Genomic DNA, 14,603 nt, shown 5'->3' on the forward strand with positions numbered 1-14,603 from the left:
TAAAGTGACGTACGTAATATTTACCAATACGTACGTATAGTGATGTAAAATTTCTAAATATGTACGTAAATTTCACAAAAACGTACGTAATCTGACGTATGCAAACTATTTGATATGTAAAATCTACATTTTATGTAAGAAAATTTGAAATTCTAAAATACGTTAAATTTAATAAATCAAGATCATCTGAATCCATCCGACAATAACATGTTCTTAAGGCTTTAAATTGCCAAATTATTGACACTTTCTTTTCCTTGTCATACGAAAAAATATAAATGCTTAATGTATTTGCAGCATAAAAGAATAATCATAAAATTCTTGAGTTTATATCACTCGTAAGCCTTTAATACTCTGTTCAGCATTTTGCATCATGACAAAATAATTTGCATAAATTCTATATTTTACAGAATTGTATAAATGATGAGATGGGATATAGAAATGATCGAGAAAAACAAGAAGAGGAAAAAAAATGGAAAAGTTTTTCACGCTTTAACTTCTTGAATCGTTTTTCATTCACTATTTTTGTGTGTCTGCCTTAAAACTTTCATGCCATCATTTAATATTCCCTTTATTTTGAACGAAAAAGAACATCCTTTACGAAGTTTTCGACTCACTAGTTACCAATATGTTATTTCATTGATGATGCCACAACAGATCACTATATAAAGGTTAAGTATGTATGCCTTGTCCTATGCTTGAATGCAATTTTCTTATCCATCAACAAACAGAGACCTACATCTATCCATTTCTCTCTCTCCTTTCCTTCCTTCCTTTATTTGTCTTACAGAAAAATGAAAAACTTTTTTTTTTTATTTTTCCCGCACTTACAAAAAGAAAAGCAATCTCCTTACGATTCAGGAATTGCCCACCACTTTTTCTAATAACACAATCCACTGACCTCCCTTCTTCATCAAATATTCTTCTTACATAGATTAAAAAGAGATGAGAATTTTTATTTTTTTTTTTCTTATTTTTTATGTTGAAGAAGAGAAAAAAAAACTTTCTTAGCACATATACACGGTTCCACTACAACTTGCTGTTTCTACTGGTTTTTTGCCCTTTAACAAAAAGGAAATTTCTTAATATTCGAATAGATTGAAGAGAAAACACGTCTGTATCCCACGAAAGTATTCTTATCAATGAGAAAAAAAATTGTATTCGTTCTTCTCCGCCGAATAGATTGTGAGAGAAATGTTACTTCATTGTACATGCGTAGTCGTGCAATGCAGTTACATTGTGATCAGGGATGGATTTTGTTTATAATTTGTCATTGTCAACAAATATTCATCGCCAAAAAGGATTTCCTGTTCCTTTTTTTATTTTATTGTTTCCATTTTTTGAGCTTTCTTCTTAGAAAAGTGAGTTTAAACATCCATTTTGGACAGCTGGATGTCAATCAGTATTTTAAAAGTTGTGAAACAACAAAAACAATATTTGAAAACCTTATAAATTTTTTGAAAATAATTTGTATGGTTTTGAATTCAAATTTTACAAAACCGTTAAAACTTCATGAATTACATAATTTTTGAATATTTTAAATCCGTTATTCACTCAATGAAATTTTTAAACTCTTCAACAATTTTTTATGACCTCCATCAAAACTTTATTGTCACATTTGATCCTTCCTCTGTTGATACAGATTAGACTATTCTGCATTCTAAATCCCTCAATTCACTTTCATATTCGGATATGTAGACAATGAAAGTTTCTATTACTTTATATATGCTTCATAATAAGACTTAAGAGCTCTTGACAAAGGATTTTTGTAGAGCTTGAAAGTAAAACTATGTCAGTATTGTAAATAAATAGGAAGTGGTGGAAATCCACTTGAGAATAATTTGTTTATAAAGAAATGTGAATAAAGAAATTCTTGAGGCTATATAGGAATGACTTTTGTGTGTAGCAATATAAAAATGTAAAATTAATGAATGAACATCCCAGAGCTACTTTTAAGCTCTTTATAATATTGTTTACATAGCACAGCCTTGTTGATTTATGGAATTTTCGTCTGAAAAAAATTAATAAATCAAAAAGTTTAAAGTTAATATTGTCTATGGAACTTAAAGCAGCTAAAATTTTGTCTCCTTTTTTTACAGATTTATTTTACTTTAAACTTTCTTTCCATTGTGAATGTTCTTTTTTGGATCATTGAACAGAATATTTTGTTTTCTTTTTTTAAAATTTCATTATTTTTCCAATTTTAAGTTTTACTATCCGAATGGCTGTAACTGAATGTTAATAGTTTAATGCTCTTGTTCATAACCATCAGGTAATGGGTTGACGTGTGGGTTCTGGAATTAAATAAAACATAAATTAAATTTTCTGGATCCTTACTAGATCATAGCAATCAATGAACATACGTGGAATAAGCTTTTGTTGCCTTCGCCCCATGGGAATCTCTTGTTACGCATTCTCAAGTAATCGTATGGAACGAATGGTGGTTGATGATGGCCATTAGCATGTTCTTTTTGATGTTCCAAGTAGGTATTCAACATACAGACACCAACAGCTGGGATAGCAACAAAGAATGACAAGCGTTTCCACAATTTGTATCCACCTAAAATGAAAAATTGAAAATTTTCTCGGTTATTGCGGACGTGATTATTATGAGATCCAGTAAGCCGTAAAAAAATAAAGGTTGATTTTCACAGGAAAATTTCTTGTCTAGCATAGCTGTATGCTTGACCATACTATGTGTGACATAAGCATACAATAAATATCTAAAATTAAGCTATTATCAAAGTTATAGCATAATTTTTATCAATTTTATCTATATGCCAAAATTTTTTGAGAATTATGCAATCATAATTTTATAATTTTGGATAATTTACCACTATGTCCGGCAGAAGCTGATGTTCCTGGATTTGCAAGATTTGCTGAGGCTGTTTGGATGCCTCTTTTGACGATTTGTGAAGCCATTCCGGACCAAATTTAACTTTTAAATAATTTTTCCTCAAAAATCAATGAGCGATTGGTCGCAATCAGATTCCCAAAGAAGCTACGCTGAATGTACTTTTGTGCCCCTTTTTTATTTGAATTTTGGAATTTTTATTTAATGATTTTTGAGTTATTCTTAGACCAGATCTAAGTAATAAGCATTGGTAATATAAAAATTAATCAAATTTTACCATATTTTAGTCCAAAGGTAACTTAAATTCGTGTTTTAAAGAAATTTAATGTTAACGGTTTTTGTGATGTAACCACGTGTTGGAATTTTAAATTTTAAAAAACCGTTAAGAACAACGTGATGCTCTACATAACATTTCTTATCAATTTAATCGTTTTAATGATATTGATAAGTAATCGAGGTCTGATAATTATTATCGTTGTAAGTTTTGATATAATGTTAAACTCAAGTATTTGCTCGAAAGACACAGAACTGTTCAAACGTTTCTGTCGTGTGTTTTCCTAAATTTACTCTTAAAAATATTAATCAAATCACAAATTTAGTGCCTTGAAGGTCTGCGGATATGGTTAATGAAAAAGCTGTGCTTGAAATTGGACAGTCGGGAAGGTAGACAGTCAAGTGAGATAATGAAATTTGAAAAACATTTGACCAGGACGATGACATTAAAATATTTTTATAAAAAGTTAATTAAACTTTTTTAAGCATGTGAATCATTCCATTAATTTGATAGATAAAGTACATTTTCAAAAGCCAATAAAACAACGTTCCTTATTTGTAAAGTAAATACAATATTGGATACTTATGCAATGCCATGACTTGATATAATATTATCGCTAACATTTGATTGGTGAATTAATTAATCAGCATTTTGACAATTAATCGTCGTCATATGATTTTCACTAGAAAATTGGACTCGCAAATCATTAATGTCAATTCATTCGTCTATACTTCCAGGGACACATTATTTGGATTGTATCTAAAATGGAATAGTCATTCATCAGAAGCACTTGCCCGATCAGAAGATAAGCTGTTTTCAAGTAAATAATACTAATCTAAGTATTTTTATTATTAATTATAGTCATAATTACCTCTTGAATCCAAGTATACTTGACACAATCATTTTTATGATTTCATTTCCAGAAATATCAAAGCCATTCAAACGATATTATGTGAAAATAGGAAAATGCGTGGGAAATGATGATAAAATCTGGACTTTCGAGATGAATACCGACAATGAAAAAGTTCCAATAGTCTTACTACATGGATTCGGTAAATATTTCTGTTATCTCTTATCGCAAATCATATATACCTCAATAATATTATTATTTTCCTTATCTAAGGCGCTGGAATGGCTTTTTGGGCATTAAATTTGGAAACACTTAGCGCATATCATCCAATATATGCCTTTGATATTCTAGGATTAGCACGAAGCTCACGTCCTTTATTCTCGATTGATCCCCATCGAATTGAAGAGGTAATTAAGCGATAAAATGAATAAGTCTTTTAATTTCATGAATTTTACGTGATTTTTTCAGGAATTCGTCCTATCCATCGAAAAGTGGCGAGAAGCAATGAATTTCGATAAAATAATTCTAGTAGCCCATTCATGGGGTGGATTCTTAGCATCATCCTATGCATTAAAATATTCCAAACATTTAGAGCACTTGGTTTTAGTTGATCCATGGGGACTTGATAATGAACCTGATATGGCTGATTTTCCTCTCTGGAAGTTGTCTGCAGCATATGGTGTGCGTCTATTAGAAGGATGCTTTTCAATGGTACGAGCTTTAGGACCGTTTGGACCTTGGCTTATAAAAAACGTGCGTCCAGACCTTCTTCAAAAATACAATTCAATTGCGGATACGTCGGTTATGTGCGAATATATTTATCACTGTGTAAATAACAACAATCCAACAGGCGAGCAAGCATTTCATAGAATGACACGAGTTGGTCCTTGGTAAATATTAAATTTTGATTTTGTGAACACATTGGCCTTGAGGCAGAATGAATCTCGCTAAAAAAAATATTGAAGTTCAAATTCTGAACTCCAATTTTAAGCTACATTTAAATTTTGAATTTCCGTTACTTTTCAAATCTCCAATATCCGTTAATGTTCTCTTGCTTTGAATTTCAATTCTCAACCATTTCTAATCAGAGCTTAATTCTCATAGGCCAATAAATCCAATTGGAGAGAGAATGAAGAATATAGATGAAAACCTCCCGCTTACATTTTTATACGGCGCAAGAACATGGACGAGTAAAACTTATGGCTATATACTCAAAGAATGTAGAGGCAAAGATTCATACACAGAAGTTAAAATCATCCCAAATGCCGGACATCACATTTATTCAGACAATCCTGATGACTTTCACGACGCTGTCTTGCAGGCTTGTAAAGTTTTAAAATCAAACCGAACCAACAATTGAGCTGGTGATAAGATGAGGAGCAACATTTGTGATTTTTAATTGTATTTGTAATTGTAAGAAACGGAAGCGGATTTAATAGAAATTAAAGCTGTACTGGTTATTGGAAATCAAGTCACTCGTGTTTCAATGATATTATGTTCTATGAAAACTGGTTATGTATGCAGCATAAGCTTATTCAAAATCAAAACAACAAACGACCTTGAAAACCTCAAAACAGCCCAAAAACATTTGTAAGGTTTCAATAGTGTACATACAAAATCAGCCGGCTATCAATTCAATACATTCAAAGAACCGCTCGTGTATCAAATATATGAATGTTTGTATTATTCCCTGTCTGTCCGACTATATACATATTGCGTAAAGTATGAAAAAAATGTTTTGAAACAGATGAAAAATTCGGAATTACACTTGAATTAGTTATGTTTTCATTGACATAGAAGTCACAAAAATAGTTTGACAACAGTCATGCACGTGTACAGAAGTGATAAGTGAAAAGGAAAGCTTCGGAAGTGAAAATATAAGCTTCCTTTACTTTGGATATAAAAATATTAGTGCTAATTTTTCTTGTTTTACACAATTCTATTGCGGACCGATTGTATCAAGCCGTGAAATTTCTTTAATACAGTTGCGAAATAGCTCTTCAACTGGAAAGACTAAAAGTTTTTTGATAAGAAATAATGAATTCTCTTAAATATTTAACTAATAGCAAGCATGGTCTTCTAATTACGAGAAGTTTTTCGACATCTAATCTAAATTTAGCAAATCATAAGTGAGAAGCATAAAATAAGTAAATTATGTGGCATTATTTTATCAAGTAATTGTATTTTAAATAGATGCAAAGTGCTTGTTGTTGGCGGAGGTGGTGGAGGAACTGCAGTTGCTGCTAAATTATGTTTTAAGTATGGTGCCGGAAGTGTCGTTGTTTTGGAACCGTCTGATGTATGAAAAATTAAATAATTTTAATTGATTCTAGTCTTACTAACATTACCTTACATAATATATAGCGTCATTACTACCAACCAATGTTCACATTGATTGGCGGTGGAATGAAGAAATTGGAAAATTCTTATAAATCCATGAAAGATGTATTGCCATCCAAAGCTGAATGGAAGAAAGATCGTGCAGCGAAATTTGATCCAAAAAGCAACAGAGTAGAGACCGAAAAGGGTGATACAATTGAGTATGACTATATGGTCGTGTCAACTGGAATAGAATTAAATTATCATAAAATTCCGGGTCTTGTTGATGCTCTAGAAGATCCAAACAGTCAAGTCGTTTCTAATTATTCTCCAAAGTATGTAACTAATGTATTTAAAGCATTTGAACGATTTAAAAGTGGAAATGCTATTTTCACTTTCCCAGCATCTCCAGTTAAATGTCCTGGTTAGTAAATCGCTCATTGTTATTTTTAATATTACCAATTCTAACGCACAATTTCATCATATAAAGGTGCTCCGCAAAAAATCTGCTACATCTTCGAGCATTATTTAAGAAAAAGTCACAAACGAAACGATGCAAAAGTTTTCTACAATACAGCACTTCCAGTTATTTTCGGTGTGAAGCATTATGCCGATTCTTTATGGCTAGTAGTTAAAAATCGAGACATCAATGTCAATTTAAGTACAAATCTTGTTGAAGTTAATTCAGCGGCAAAACAAGCGACCTTCGAAAACCTTACGACGAAAGAAAGAACGACGATGGATGTGAGTATTGAATCAATACACATGCTATACATATACATAAATAATAATAGAAAAACAAGAAGATGTTGTTGTTGTGATGCGAAAGAAGCGATGATTATTTCGCAATTTTAATATTTTCTTTCCTCATATCTTTACAGTTCGATCTTCTTCATGCAGTTCCGCCAATGAGCACACCATCTGCTTTACGTGAGCATTCTGGTGATTTGGTCAATGAGTTGGGCTTTGTTGATGTTCATAAGCATACAATGCAGAGTGTTCGGTATCCGAATGTCTTTGCCATCGGTGACTGTGCAAACAGTCCAAATTCAAAGACTGCAGCAGCAGTAGCTGGACAATGTCAAGTAGTTTATAAGAATCTTGTTGATGTTATGGAAGGACGAAAGCCTTCAAAGAGTTATGATGGATATGCCTCATGTCCACTTGTTACGGGATACAATACATGCATTTTAGCTGAGTTTGATTACAATCTGCAACCATTAGAAACGTTCCCATTCGATCAGTCAAAGGAACGATTAAGTATGTTACTCGCAAAGAGAGACTTTATGGCTCCACTATATTGGTACGGTCTTGCAAATGGCATTTGGAACGGACCAGGATTTATCCGAAAAGCACTCAATATTTTCAGATAAATTCAATTAATTTTTTGTTATCAGCGGAACTAAGAGTTTATTAATTTTTTATCGGTTCCAATTATAATTAGTATTCTAATTAATTACTCAAAAACACATACATAATCAGTGATATTGTTTCGTCAGTGTTGGAGTCAAATTTTATTGTTTTCTATGTATGTCCACAACATACAAAGTTGCATGCATTCTTTCAACGGGTTGGCAGTATCTGCTACAAGAAATCTTATGTACAAGACCGTAAATTAGTAACTTAATATATTCTGCATAGGAACTACCGTAAATTTCAATTAAGAAGATTGATTATGCAGGCAAAAGACAAAAGGGGTCAGTCAACCTAATTTATATTAATACTTACTATCTCCTGTTTTTTTATGGGAGCAGTTCTTTAACAACACATAAAATGGTCAATTACATTTGCAATATAGACATAGAAAGCAAATTGTATGTACTTTAAAGATACTATTGCATGTTTACAAGCAACACAAATAAAACATAACAATTTTTTAATGTATATCCCATAACTTTTTATCGTCGATTTGTAATTTTGAGTTGTAGTTTATGAGGACATGGATACTACTCAATTTTTATGGGTATTATAGATTGAAAGTTAATAGTTCTTAGTAACTAATGTATTGGATGTATTGATATTTCGGTAAATTTCGGGTTTTTGGCGACTATGCTGTGCTGCTATGGAAGTTTGACTAATACTTTTAAGGCAATACCATTAAGGCTCCTACCTCTGTGTACATACGGTCTTTCTATCAAAACTCTAGTCTCTAAGTTGACCTATGAACTCAATTAAAATTTACAGCACAGCCATAAACATCAATTTTCGCCTGAATTACTTAACGACATTCTTATCTGTAACGTTACAGACTTTATAACTGTCTGGATAACTTATCAAGTGCTCTGCTATCTATCACATATCAATTTTTTTATATATGACCTTTAAAGCATTACTCTTTCACCTCCACGCGTGTAAAATTGTATAACTATGTACAAAAATAACGATAAGACTTTTTTGTTTTGGCAACAATCAATTTTTGTGGACGTATGAATCAGTGAATAAATATTTTGATGATAATTTTAGATACTTATGTGTTAAATGATTTATTTACAGCAATATTCAACTTGTTGCACAAATGCTCATGCTTTTGGTTGTTTTTGTTGGTATGTCATAGGGTTCAGTTATAACATCAATTATGTGATGATGTATTGGTTTTTACACACTCTATATTAAACTTCAAAGTGACTTACTTGGTATTCTTATCAAAGTTACACCTTGCTATTCTGGGAACGTGGCGATGACATAAAAAACTGTACATATTAATGATTAAAATGATGAAAGTTTTATGATTTTATCGGATTATTCCAGAGATTATGCTGATTGATCCAATAATAGTTCAGCGTCAAATTCTAACCGTCATCTACAATTTGAATGTTCATTAATTTTTCTTCTAAAACCATACAAATGTTTCATAAAACCATTCAAACGTAATAAATAATGCTTCAAAACAGTACAAATTAATTTTTAAATGAGATTTATCGTTTAAAACCCTACAAATGTTTCAATTTTGAGGATCTTGATTAATGTTTAACAAATTTGAAAATTTAAAAGTTAGGTTCTTCTTCTGTTCTTTATTTCAAATTTTAAAGATCAATTTCAAATTTATCAGAGTATTCATATTTGTGGTACAAAATCACCAGATTGATATGATTAAGTAACATATTCTATAAACGACTATAACTAAGCTTGTCTCCAACAAAAAAGTGTAAAAAATTAATTCTTAAAGATATCTCTCAAAAGTTCCGAGATAAAAAAAATCATCTAAAAATGCTTAAATTTCGAAATAAGCAAGTTTAAAAAGAGACAAGCTTTCCTTACTATAATAATTAAACATCTTCTAGTGCGATTTCAAGAGTTTCGCTTAATTGCTCATCATTGATATCTAATTCATCAAAATCCTTAACAATTTGTATTTCAATCTTGTAATTTTCTGCAGGAACTGATTCATTTAATTTACCGTCTCGTTCGGCAATGTTTTTAGCATTTGAGCAATCTTTTATGACAGCATCAACTTCATCGCGTCCATAAACATTTTCAACAACCGAACCAACTTCATCGGTAACTTGAATGATGAATTTTTCAATATTTTGCATGTCCTTTTGTATTTCAGTAATATCAACATCCTTAACAATTCCTTCAACATGATCCCCTTCATCTGAAAATTTTACATCAATATCCACAGTTGTTGGAGTGTCTTCTGAATTTATAACACATTCCGTGATGTCTCGATTGTCAATGACTTTGTTCAGGCTATTAGAGCCAACATCAAACGTTTTGTTATGCTCAGATTCATCAGCAATTGACTGTTCTGATGTAGAATTAGTGACGAGATTGTCTTCTTCTATGATTACGTCCAAATAGCGGTCGGTTGTATTTTCAGGAATATTTTCAGCAAACTCTTCATATCCAAATTCTTCATCGATTATTTCACTCATATTTTGGACGTAATTTTCCATTGAGCTAAACTCTGCCATTTCATCAGATTCTTGATCATAATCATCAGTTTGCAATTCGCCAGCTGATTCTGCTACATCAATTTGGGTACCATCATTTAAACTTTCAGCTTCCTTGACAATTTCGTCAATAACTTTTTCTACTTTCATTTGCTTGACGCTTGGAGAGGCTTGAACAAATGATTGGTCATTATTCAAGTCTTTTTTCTTCAATCCATTAATGAGGCTTTCGGCAAGAGTGATGAGATTATCGACATACTTCGGATCATTAATGAATTCATCTGGCAACTTTTGACTGATATTTTTGAACATAACTTGAATCAATGCAAAGGATTGTTGCTTCAATTCGTCACTCAAATCATATTTGTGAGCATTTTGATAAATGGAATTTGCATTTGAAGCATTCAAGTTATTCATGAGAATCTCATCGCAATATTGCTTCAAGTACTGAACATCGTAAGTATGAGCCAAGCTTAAAACTTCAAAAACAATGGCATCGCTTTTATCTGCCAATTTTCCACAATACAAGAATCTTAAAAATTCATTAAATCCATTGACTGAACAGTCTGTGATTGTTAACTTATTGTTAGCACCTTCAATTGATTTTAAGAGCATTGGAGCCCGTGTAGACATTACAAATTTGTGTCCCTTTATAATGTTTCCGTTGACATCGAATTTGCAGTCACAGAATGATTTATTGTGAAAAAGATTCTGCATATCCTTTGCATATTTAGAATCATCGAATGCTGCTTCCTTCTCATATCCAGCATTAACGATCAAAATCTAAAAATAAATCAATGGTCATGAATGCTAATTTCAAATTTATTGAAGATGTCTATTACCTCAAAGTCCATAATCAGATTTTTACGCATTTCCAAAAAACGGACATAATTGTATGCTTCAAGAAATATCCCAGGTCCAGCTGAATATCGTTGCTTCAATTTCAGATGAATAAATCCAAAAGATGATTCGTACTTGACACCGTGCTTAACTAGAATTGAAAATTCCTTGGCGGCTTTATCAATTCCTTCGACATCATCAAACATTATAAATGGACTAGCTCCTTCGACTTTTCCATCAACATAGCACGGATCCATTAGCATCCTGAAAATTTAATTAATATCATAATCAGCATATTTATCAAAGATAATCAAGCCATGCACAGATCATACAATCTATGATCCATGAAGCAGTTTGTCAACATAATTTGCTGGTTTTGTTAATATCATTATTTATTTTTATCCAACATAACCTCAAAAATAATTTAGCTTACTTAACAATTGTCTTTCCACACTCAATCTTGTTGGTATATCTGGTTTCTATGTTGTAATCATTGATTGTCCAAGTGAAATTGATTCTTTGGGCTTTTCGCAAGCCTTTCTTAACCTCTACAATGCCCATAATTAATATTTTTAATAAAATTTTTTCTTATTTGACGGTTGATCAATGTTCATTGAAAATTTTCAAAATGTTTTCGTTTAATTTAAAATTTGAAAATACGTTACAAATTGAAAAACGTGTAAAGAAGCTGGTGGCTTCAAAATGGGATTAAATCAAGAAGTAAGTTAATTTAATCATTTTTATTCGTTTACTAAGCTTGAATACATTACAGATTCAACATAATTTGACAATCAAACAAAAGTTTCTTAATTGCACTAAGGAATTAGTAAATGGAAATCTTTTTTACGTCTATTCAAAGAAAATAGTAAGTTCCAACACAATTTATTCGTGTAATCTATGCGGTGTAAGTAAAATAATAAATGAAAATGACTTATACCTGCACGATGAAAGTGTGCTTCACCGAGAACTATCTAAATTGGACAGTGTTCCTTACAAAAAATGGATGAAGGAATGCATAGTCAGTAATAATTTGACAAGAAGGTAAATTTATTCACTGGATCTTTTAGAAAGCATTTTAAAACGTTTATTTATCTAGAGAATGCAATAAAAAGCTAAAATTAGTGCTGACAACAAACGAATTAGATGAAATAGAGAATGAAATGAATTTTCATTCCAATAACACTAAAAACAGACATGATAATGTTGAGACAGGAAGTAAGAAGAAGAGCATCCCGAAAAGTTATAAAAACTTTTCAAAAACGTACGAATCAAGTAATGAATCATCAGATAGCGATTGTGAGAACACAAAATATCGTGCTGTAAATCGTCTCAGAAGCTTTTCGGAAGGAGATCGAACAACAGTACGAACATTTTTGTCAATGTGTCGTCAACTTACATCATTAGAGGATTTTCTAGAAGAGGATCTTAAGAATGGAGTAAAAGAATTATTCCTGAAATCAATTGAACTAGAACGGAACTCAATTGGCTCGTCCAATATGCTGCTTACGATGGAAACTTTGGATTTTCTATTCACTATCAAGACATCCTTATCCAAACGACTTGATACAATACCATACAAGTTCTTACGCTTTATCAATTTGTTTTATGATGATATGCTGCATTTTACTGAAACATTTGCTGTTAAAACCAAAATGCTTAAGGTACGTATGAAAAATTTCAATTCACATATATTTTATTACATAAAAGTCATCTTTTTACAGGTTTACAATAACTCAGGCAATAACATCGCACGTAAGTAACATAAAAAGTATTAATCAGGAAGGTAGTACTTATTAGCTAAATAGTGTAAAAGTCTGAATGATGATTGCATTGTAGTGCATATTTCATAGGAAGGAAATGGAAATTTTTTAATGTTATTTTCAATATATTCACAATTATTATTATATATCCTCATTACTGTTAAAACATCATCGCCAATAAGCGTTGGTGGCTCTACAAACAACATGTCATATTTTTTAAGATCTTTCATTAGTGGATAATTGTTGACGCAAGCATCACATGAACATTTAAATTGAAAATCTTGCAATAAATTTACTTGTCTTTTATCGCGATCACATAAAGTAAAATTAGATCTGGAAAAATTGTGAAAAATTACTATGAAAAATCAATAAATTAATTAAAATGTCATTTAAGCATACAAATATCCAACGAACAGTTGTTCACCAGCTTCAATTGGCTTCTTTGTAACATAAACTTGCTTGTTGTCGACGAAAAATCTGTAGAGATTTGGTGAGCATGAATGATTCAACAAACTTGCAAATGAGAAAATTCCTGAGCCAATTTCCACATCATTTTTAGCTTTAATTGATGGCAGACAGTAAAATAAGTAGGAATTACGGTCAATTATTCCCATTATTTTAAGAATGAAAGTTCTAAGGAAATCCTTTTGTTCCTTAGTCTTGCAAAGTGACTTTAAAGTCTGATCATTGTCCAAGAACCATTCAGCCATCAATCTATCTTCTTCTGAAGTTACAGCCTTTTTTAACGCATAAACAGCTTTCAATCTATTCATATCTCTTTCCTTCTCATCCTTCATGCTCACATCAAAGTCATAAATCGATTGACTGCTCTTAACACCGCCCAGTACTGTCTTTAATTTCTCTACACTTCCATCACACATGTCAAGTGACTCGAAAATTATTCTCTGTATCATCAAGTCATACTCATTATTTTCAAGTGAGTCTTCTAGATGTCCACATTCGTATTTGTGGAAGCGCTTCCAGCCGATTTTCATGCATTCTGTTGAGCAGTACATTGCTGTGGAAATTAAGGATAAATCAAAAATGGACCATAAGAGCTTAGTTGTGGAAATCTAATTTGGGTACCATACTTACTGCTAACACAAGACTGCTGCGTACATGGCAATAGATTCATGACATTCGATTTCATACAATTGGCACATCTTTTATACCTGACATCTTTATTTGGCATTTTGAATAGAGGTTCCTCAATAATTAAAATCTCACCAGTTTTGAGTGCTTTATCAGTGACAATATAACGACCGTACTTCCATGTTTCGTGTAATTTCAAACAATCAGCAATAAACGGAACTTTTTCGTTCGTCGGAAGTGAAATTTTAAAGAAATTCCAAGGATCGTCGCTATGTTTTTCATCTTTAAGCTTTTCAACGCACTCATTTTCTATCAAAAGTGCTTCTCCTTTATATCCATGAGTTTTTGCCAACTTTATATTCTCATGACACGTTTTATACCGTTGAATCTCAAAGAAAATTATTGCACGAACAGCAAAAATTAATCCAAGCTGATCGTCAGTGGTTGCATAGCACAAACTTTTATTTAATTCAACAAGTGCTTCCGAATATTTTTTTAGTGCTTTGAATTCACTTGCGTTAATTAAAAATTGATTTGATTTTTGATTGCACTTAAGAGGAACCGACTGCATGCTTCTGTAGCTGAATATAAACTCACGAACGAACGATTTTAAAGTTGCATCACTTCTTCTTTTGACCCAGAAAATATCACGGAGAATTTTTTTTATTATTTTTTTTTGTAGAGTAAGCAGCACACACGATCACTGTGAAAAAACATTTTCTCA

The 14,603-nt window shown here is 31.6% G+C and overlaps 7 protein-coding genes across 8 annotated transcripts in view; 3 read left to right on the forward strand and 4 right to left on the reverse strand.

The window, feature by feature from the left end:
* LOC139101119 (inactive dipeptidyl peptidase 10) overlaps positions 1 to 1,108 on the reverse strand; it is a 51,625-nt gene extending 50,517 nt beyond the window's left edge. Inside the window, exon 1 of the mRNA XM_070653995.1 lies at positions 829 to 1,108. The gene's annotated coding sequence lies outside the window, so the exon portion shown is untranslated. The remainder of the gene's footprint in view (positions 1 to 828) is intronic.
* Positions 1,109 to 2,075: 967 nt separating this feature from the next.
* LOC139085563 (cytochrome c oxidase subunit 6A1, mitochondrial-like) lies at positions 2,076 to 2,999 on the reverse strand. The gene is made up of 3 exons (XM_070633640.1): positions 2,832 to 2,999; positions 2,361 to 2,557; positions 2,076 to 2,291 (listed from the first exon to the last, which is right to left on the reverse strand). Exons 1-3 carry the CDS (start codon positions 2,917 to 2,919, stop codon positions 2,244 to 2,246), a joined length of 333 nt encoding a protein of 110 aa, XP_070489741.1. The 5' UTR covers positions 2,920 to 2,999; the 3' UTR covers positions 2,076 to 2,243.
* Positions 3,000 to 3,362: 363 nt separating this feature from the next.
* Positions 3,363 to 5,446, forward strand: LOC139101091 (1-acylglycerol-3-phosphate O-acyltransferase ABHD5-like). 2 transcript variants are annotated; one of them, XM_070653967.1, is made up of 6 exons: positions 3,363 to 3,514; positions 3,863 to 3,945; positions 4,049 to 4,177; positions 4,249 to 4,382; positions 4,444 to 4,865; positions 5,080 to 5,446. In XM_070653967.1, the coding sequence occupies exons 1-6, from the start codon at positions 3,471 to 3,473 to the stop codon at positions 5,333 to 5,335; spliced, it is 1,068 nt and encodes a 355-aa protein (XP_070510068.1). In that variant the 5' UTR covers positions 3,363 to 3,470; the 3' UTR covers positions 5,336 to 5,446. The 2 variants fall into 2 exon arrangements, with proteins under 2 accessions (XP_070510068.1, XP_070510069.1); XM_070653968.1 differs by having other exon boundaries at positions 3,372 to 3,526.
* Positions 5,447 to 5,793: 347 nt separating this feature from the next.
* On the forward strand, positions 5,794 to 8,178 carry Sqor (Sulfide quinone oxidoreductase). Its single transcript, XM_070653996.1, has 5 exons — positions 5,794 to 6,104; positions 6,169 to 6,274; positions 6,340 to 6,718; positions 6,785 to 7,038; positions 7,176 to 8,178. The coding sequence occupies exons 1-5, from the start codon at positions 6,013 to 6,015 to the stop codon at positions 7,665 to 7,667; spliced, it is 1,323 nt and encodes a 440-aa protein (XP_070510097.1). The 5' UTR covers positions 5,794 to 6,012; the 3' UTR covers positions 7,668 to 8,178.
* A 1,375-nt stretch (positions 8,179 to 9,553) lies between these two features.
* On the reverse strand, positions 9,554 to 11,627 carry LOC139085584 (uncharacterized). The gene is made up of 3 exons (XM_070633668.1): positions 11,461 to 11,627; positions 11,030 to 11,291; positions 9,554 to 10,970 (listed from the first exon to the last, which is right to left on the reverse strand). The coding sequence occupies exons 1-3, from the start codon at positions 11,586 to 11,588 to the stop codon at positions 9,561 to 9,563; spliced, it is 1,800 nt and encodes a 599-aa protein (XP_070489769.1). The 5' UTR covers positions 11,589 to 11,627; the 3' UTR covers positions 9,554 to 9,560.
* An 83-nt stretch (positions 11,628 to 11,710) lies between these two features.
* LOC139085634 (uncharacterized) lies at positions 11,711 to 13,154 on the forward strand. Its single transcript, XM_070633727.1, has 4 exons — positions 11,711 to 11,747; positions 11,800 to 12,068; positions 12,124 to 12,688; positions 12,749 to 13,154. The coding sequence occupies exons 1-4, from the start codon at positions 11,730 to 11,732 to the stop codon at positions 12,785 to 12,787; spliced, it is 891 nt and encodes a 296-aa protein (XP_070489828.1). The 5' UTR covers positions 11,711 to 11,729; the 3' UTR covers positions 12,788 to 13,154.
* Positions 12,746 to 14,523, reverse strand: LOC139085633 (histone-lysine N-methyltransferase SMYD3-like). Its single transcript, XM_070633726.1, has 3 exons — positions 13,883 to 14,523; positions 13,187 to 13,805; positions 12,746 to 13,120 (listed from the first exon to the last, which is right to left on the reverse strand). The coding sequence occupies exons 1-3, from the start codon at positions 14,448 to 14,450 to the stop codon at positions 12,799 to 12,801; spliced, it is 1,509 nt and encodes a 502-aa protein (XP_070489827.1). The 5' UTR covers positions 14,451 to 14,523; the 3' UTR covers positions 12,746 to 12,798.
* Positions 14,524 to 14,603: the final 80 nt, after the last annotated feature.

The sequence above is a fragment of the Chironomus tepperi genome, unplaced genomic scaffold (genome assembly GCF_022539635.2).
Source record: "Chironomus tepperi strain 1889 unplaced genomic scaffold, CSIRO-AGI_Ctep_v1 contig_74, whole genome shotgun sequence".
Taxonomy (NCBI): domain Eukaryota; kingdom Metazoa; phylum Arthropoda; class Insecta; order Diptera; family Chironomidae; genus Chironomus; species Chironomus tepperi.

What these genes read in the sequence shown, in the direction of transcription:
- Sqor (XM_070653996.1), top strand. Translation starts at nt 6,013, where the DNA reads ATGAATTCTCTTAAATATTTAACTAATAGCAAGCATGGTCTTCTAATT. An exon ending in TTGTTTTGGAACCGTCTGAT is followed by an intron (nt 6,275 to 6,339) that starts GTATGAAAAATT and finishes CATAATATATAG; the next exon opens with CGTCATTACTACCAACCAAT. An exon ending in ATCTCCAGTTAAATGTCCTG is followed by an intron (nt 6,719 to 6,784) that starts GTTAGTAAATCG and finishes CATCATATAAAG; the next exon opens with GTGCTCCGCAAAAAATCTGC.
- LOC139085634 (XM_070633727.1), top strand. An exon ending in AGTAATAATTTGACAAGAAG is followed by an intron (nt 12,069 to 12,123) that starts GTAAATTTATTC and finishes TTATTTATCTAG; the next exon opens with AGAATGCAATAAAAAGCTAA. An exon ending in TTAAAACCAAAATGCTTAAG is followed by an intron (nt 12,689 to 12,748) that starts GTACGTATGAAA and finishes ATCTTTTTACAG; the next exon opens with GTTTACAATAACTCAGGCAA.
- LOC139085633 (XM_070633726.1), bottom strand. Translation starts at nt 14,450, where the DNA reads ATGCAGTCGGTTCCTCTTAAGTGCAATCAAAAATCAAATCAATTTTTA. An exon ending in GCAGCAGTCTTGTGTTAGCA is followed by an intron (nt 13,806 to 13,882) that starts GTAAGTATGGTA and finishes TAATTTCCACAG; the next exon opens with CAATGTACTGCTCAACAGAA. An exon ending in CAACTGTTCGTTGGATATTT is followed by an intron (nt 13,121 to 13,186) that starts GTATGCTTAAAT and finishes CAATTTTTCCAG; the next exon opens with ATCTAATTTTACTTTATGTG.
- LOC139101091 (XM_070653967.1), top strand. Translation starts at nt 3,471, where the DNA reads ATGGTTAATGAAAAAGCTGTGCTTGAAATTGGACAGTCGGGAAG. An exon ending in ATCCCCATCGAATTGAAGAG is followed by an intron (nt 4,383 to 4,443) that starts GTAATTAAGCGA and finishes TGATTTTTTCAG; the next exon opens with GAATTCGTCCTATCCATCGA. An exon ending in ATGACACGAGTTGGTCCTTG is followed by an intron (nt 4,866 to 5,079) that starts GTAAATATTAAA and finishes TAATTCTCATAG; the next exon opens with GCCAATAAATCCAATTGGAG.
- LOC139085563 (XM_070633640.1), bottom strand. Translation starts at nt 2,919, where the DNA reads ATGGCTTCACAAATCGTCAAAAGAGGCATCCAAACAGCCTCAGCAAAT. An exon ending in AGCTTCTGCCGGACATAGTG is followed by an intron (nt 2,558 to 2,831) that starts GTAAATTATCCA and finishes TTTTCATTTTAG; the next exon opens with GTGGATACAAATTGTGGAAA. An exon ending in GCAACAAAAGCTTATTCCAC is followed by an intron (nt 2,292 to 2,360) that starts GTATGTTCATTG and finishes ATTTAATTCCAG; the next exon opens with AACCCACACGTCAACCCATT.
- LOC139085584 (XM_070633668.1), bottom strand. Translation starts at nt 11,588, where the DNA reads ATGGGCATTGTAGAGGTTAAGAAAGGCTTGCGAAAAGCCCAAAGAATC. An exon ending in TGTGGAAAGACAATTGTTAA is followed by an intron (nt 11,292 to 11,460) that starts GTAAGCTAAATT and finishes TTAAATTTTCAG; the next exon opens with GATGCTAATGGATCCGTGCT. An exon ending in ATCTGATTATGGACTTTGAG is followed by an intron (nt 10,971 to 11,029) that starts GTAATAGACATC and finishes ATTTATTTTTAG; the next exon opens with ATTTTGATCGTTAATGCTGG.